The sequence below is a fragment of the Mus pahari genome, chromosome 2, assembly GCF_900095145.1.
Source record: "Mus pahari chromosome 2, PAHARI_EIJ_v1.1, whole genome shotgun sequence".
In the NCBI taxonomy this organism is placed as follows: Eukaryota; Metazoa; Chordata; class Mammalia; order Rodentia; family Muridae; genus Mus; species Mus pahari.
Genome location: NC_034591.1, coordinates 58,553,523 through 58,557,050, shown reverse-complemented (window position 1 = coordinate 58,557,050; position 3,528 = coordinate 58,553,523). Strand labels below are relative to the sequence as shown.

Sequence of the window (3,528 nt, the reverse complement as noted above, 5' to 3'; positions counted from 1 at the left end):
ATTTGAACTCTGGACCTTTGGAAGAGCAGTCGGGTGCTCTTACCCACTGAGCCACCTCACCAGCCCCGAGAGTTGGGTATATTCTGTCAAGTCTTTCTCTCATTTGACACTTTGTCTGCCACTCAATTAGACATCACTTTCAAACATGGGTGCTTCCTTCTACAAACTAACTTTACCTTTATTTTATTTTATTTTTTAAATTACTGTAAGTACTAAGGGTGTGTCTGTATTCCAGCCAGACTGGAAACAGGTTCAAATATCCTGTAATATATACTATCACTGAATTTAAAAAAAGAAAAAGAAAAACTTGGACTATCCTACAGTGTAATTAAGTTACATCTTCCTCCAATTCTCTACCTACTCCCTGTCATTACTTTTGACAATAACACTTTCTTTGTCTTCATTACCCATGTTTTAAATGAAAATAATTTTTTCCATTTGTAAATTTCATATAAAAATTTCAAACGGATACTATCCTATGGCCTTTAAAAATTAATTTTATCTATTTATTTTGGTGTAGGAGGGGTGTGAGTCTGCCACTGTGTATGGAGGGCAAAAGATAGGTTTTGGGAGTTGGTTCTCCCTTCCACCATGTGGGTACTAGGAATCAAACTCAGGTCATGGGGCTCTGTGTCAAGAACTTTTGCACACTGAGCCATCTTGCCAGCCCTCCTGTGACCTTTCACTTGGTATTGTTTTGCCGATTTGAGATAGGGTCTCTCTTGATGAAGCTGTCTCTTTACTGCTAGCATTGCAGATGTACATTACCACAATTGCGTTATCCAACTATTGTCTGTAGCCCTGGTTTTCACCTTTTCATTGCAGTAGTATTCTGTAAAATAAACATGTTAATTTTAATATACTTCGTCTATAATTGTTGAATATTTGGGGATTGTTTTTAGTGTTTGGCAGTTACAGAAGATGTTTTTTGACAAGTCCTAGTCAGTATCACCTAGTCCATGAGTTCGCCTAGAGAACTGAGTCAGTTGCTGATGTTGTCACATCTGTGAATAAGGAGCTTGGTTCCCTTCTTGCTAATATTTGTATCTCTTTTGTTTTTATCTCTCTACTGTGTCAAAAGGCCCTGAGGGCATAACTAAGAACAGGAAAGGTGGGCACATATATTTTCTTCATAACCAGGAAAGGAAAACTTTTAGCCTTATAATTTTATGTGTTTTTCTTTCTTTTTTTTTTTTTTTTTTTTTTTTTTTTTTTTTTTTTTTTTTTTTTTTTTTTTTTTTGACACGTTTAACAGGTTTCGGAAGTCTTTATCTTTAAATTATCATCTTGGTTGTATGGTTTTGTTTGTTTCCTTTCTTTCTTTTAAAGTAATGGAGGGTCTGGAGGAGATGGCTTACTGCACAAACATAAAGAGATGAAACTCAAATTCTAGAACCCATATAAAAGTCAAGTATAGTGGCAACGAAGGGTGCAGATGGAAAATCCCTGGTGCTCACTAGCTGCTGAGGTAGTTTTGTCCAGCCATTGAGCTCCAGGTTCAGTGAGAAACCATGATTCAAAAAGTAAGGTGGCAAGCTAGTGAGGTGGCTCAGTGGATACACAGAGCACTTGCCGCCAAGTCTGAGGACCCGACTTCAGTTTCCTGGACCCATGTGGTAGAAGGAGAAAAACTGTCTTCTAACCTCACACACACTCACAGTGGTAGGCATGCACTTCCTTCCCTGAAAAAAAAAATGTTGAAAACTAAATTGGAGGGTTATACAATATGCCACACATTGGGTTTTTAATTATATCTTATTTATTGTATCTTCATGTGTGTGCATACATGCAAGTATCCTCAGACTAGAAGACGGCATCGGATCCCTTGGAGCTACAGTTAGAGGTGTTCTGAGCCATCTGGTGTGGCGCTGAGAACAAAACCCCAGTCTTCTGTAAGAGCAGCAAGTGCTCTTAACTTTTAGGCCATCTCTCTGTCCCCAATGCTTTTCAAAAATCTCATAGTTTATATGTTTCTTAACACCTTTAATTTTAAATTTCAAAACATTTGGCGTTTTCTGTAGTTGTCTGTTACAATTATCTATATTGATTTCTAGCTTAATTGTATTTTGGGCATATAAGTGATTTAGATCACTGGATATTTGTTGAGGTCTTTTTATTTTCCTGAGGTGTGGATGATTTTGTAAATGTGCTGAGTATGTCTGAGAAAAATGTGCATTTTGCAATTCCTAGGTGCAGCGTCCCATTTATGATTGTTGAATCAAATGTTTTATTGCTTGAATTGAACTATCTATTTTTTTCAGTCCACTTTACTGCTTTCTATTTTTGCTAGAAATATTCCACTGTGATTATGAGATTGTTTATCTGCGATTTCGTAGTTCGGTCTTGCTTTTTGTTGTTCAGGCGTGTTCAGATGTGTTCAGGTGTGTTCAGGCGTGTTATTGTAAGTGTTTTCTAGGGAGTTGGATGCTTGCTGTGTGGAGATGATGCTTTATTAGTGACAGGATATTTCTATGGCTCTCTCAACTTTATTTTGAAAGTTTGGCATCTTTTTCCCACTTTTTTTGTGGGTGGGTTTCAAGACAGGATTTCTCTGTGTAGCCTTGGCTGCCTGGGAATTCGCTCTGTAGACCAGAGTGGCCTAGAATTCACAAAGATCCACCTGCCTAGTGACTAACAATCCTACTGTTTTATTTTAAACATTTCTGTATTTATTTATTTTTATATGCTTAACATAAGCATTTAGAATCTTTTTTCTTCTTTCTTGTCTTTTGGATTATTTCTTGTCCTGTTTTGGATATTGGTAAGTTTGATACTTGATACTTGAAATATTCTTTTATAAACTTTAGAACACTTTTAACTTTCTTTCCTGTCTCATTTCATTCCAACAGAACTGAAAGAAGATGGTTTCCAGCCTCAAAGTTACTTAGTACAGGGAGTAAAAGCACTGCATACTGCTTTAAAATTATGGATGAAAAAAGAAGTAAGTTGTTATTGCTGTGGTTTTTGTTTTAGATTTAAGTTTTTTGTTTTTGTTTGTTTTCACTTTTGTTGTTTTTGTTTTGTTTTTTGGTGTAAGATTAAGAAAACTGAACTTTGGTTATGTGGGCAGCATTTGTATGCTAGTTGTAAAAGGAATGGAAATTGTACTTAATATGCAGTTTGAACTCCGTGACAGATGTACTGATTCTGGTTAGAGAATAAGGAACCTTAGCTTTTGGAAGCAATCCCACTAAAATCAGGGGCTAGACAAGGCTACCCACTTTCTCCCTACCTATTCATTGTAGTACTCCAAGTCCTAGCCAGAGCAATTAGACAACAAAAAGGAGGTCAATGGGATACAAATTGGAAAGGTAGAAGTCAATACATCACTATTTGCAGATGATATGATAGTATATATAAGTGACCCTAAAAATTCCGTCAAAGAACTCCTAAACCTGATAAACAACTTCAGTGAAGTAGCTGGATNTAAAATTAACTCAAGCAAATCAGTGGCCTTTCTCTACACAAAGGATAAACAGGCTGAGAAACAAATTAGGGAAACAACACCCTTCACAATAGTCACAAATA

The 3,528-nt window shown here is 36.4% G+C and overlaps 1 protein-coding gene across 1 annotated transcript in view; it reads left to right on the top strand.

The window, feature by feature from the left end:
• Nucleotides 1-3,528, top strand: part of Kdm7a (lysine demethylase 7A) — a 67,739-nt gene that overhangs the window by 49,342 nt on the left and 14,869 nt on the right. Inside the window, exon 10 of the mRNA XM_021190664.1 lies at nucleotides 2,850-2,941. Within this exon, the coding sequence (XP_021046323.1) occupies nucleotides 2,850-2,941 (92 nt within the window). The remainder of the gene's footprint in view (nucleotides 1-2,849; nucleotides 2,942-3,528) is intronic.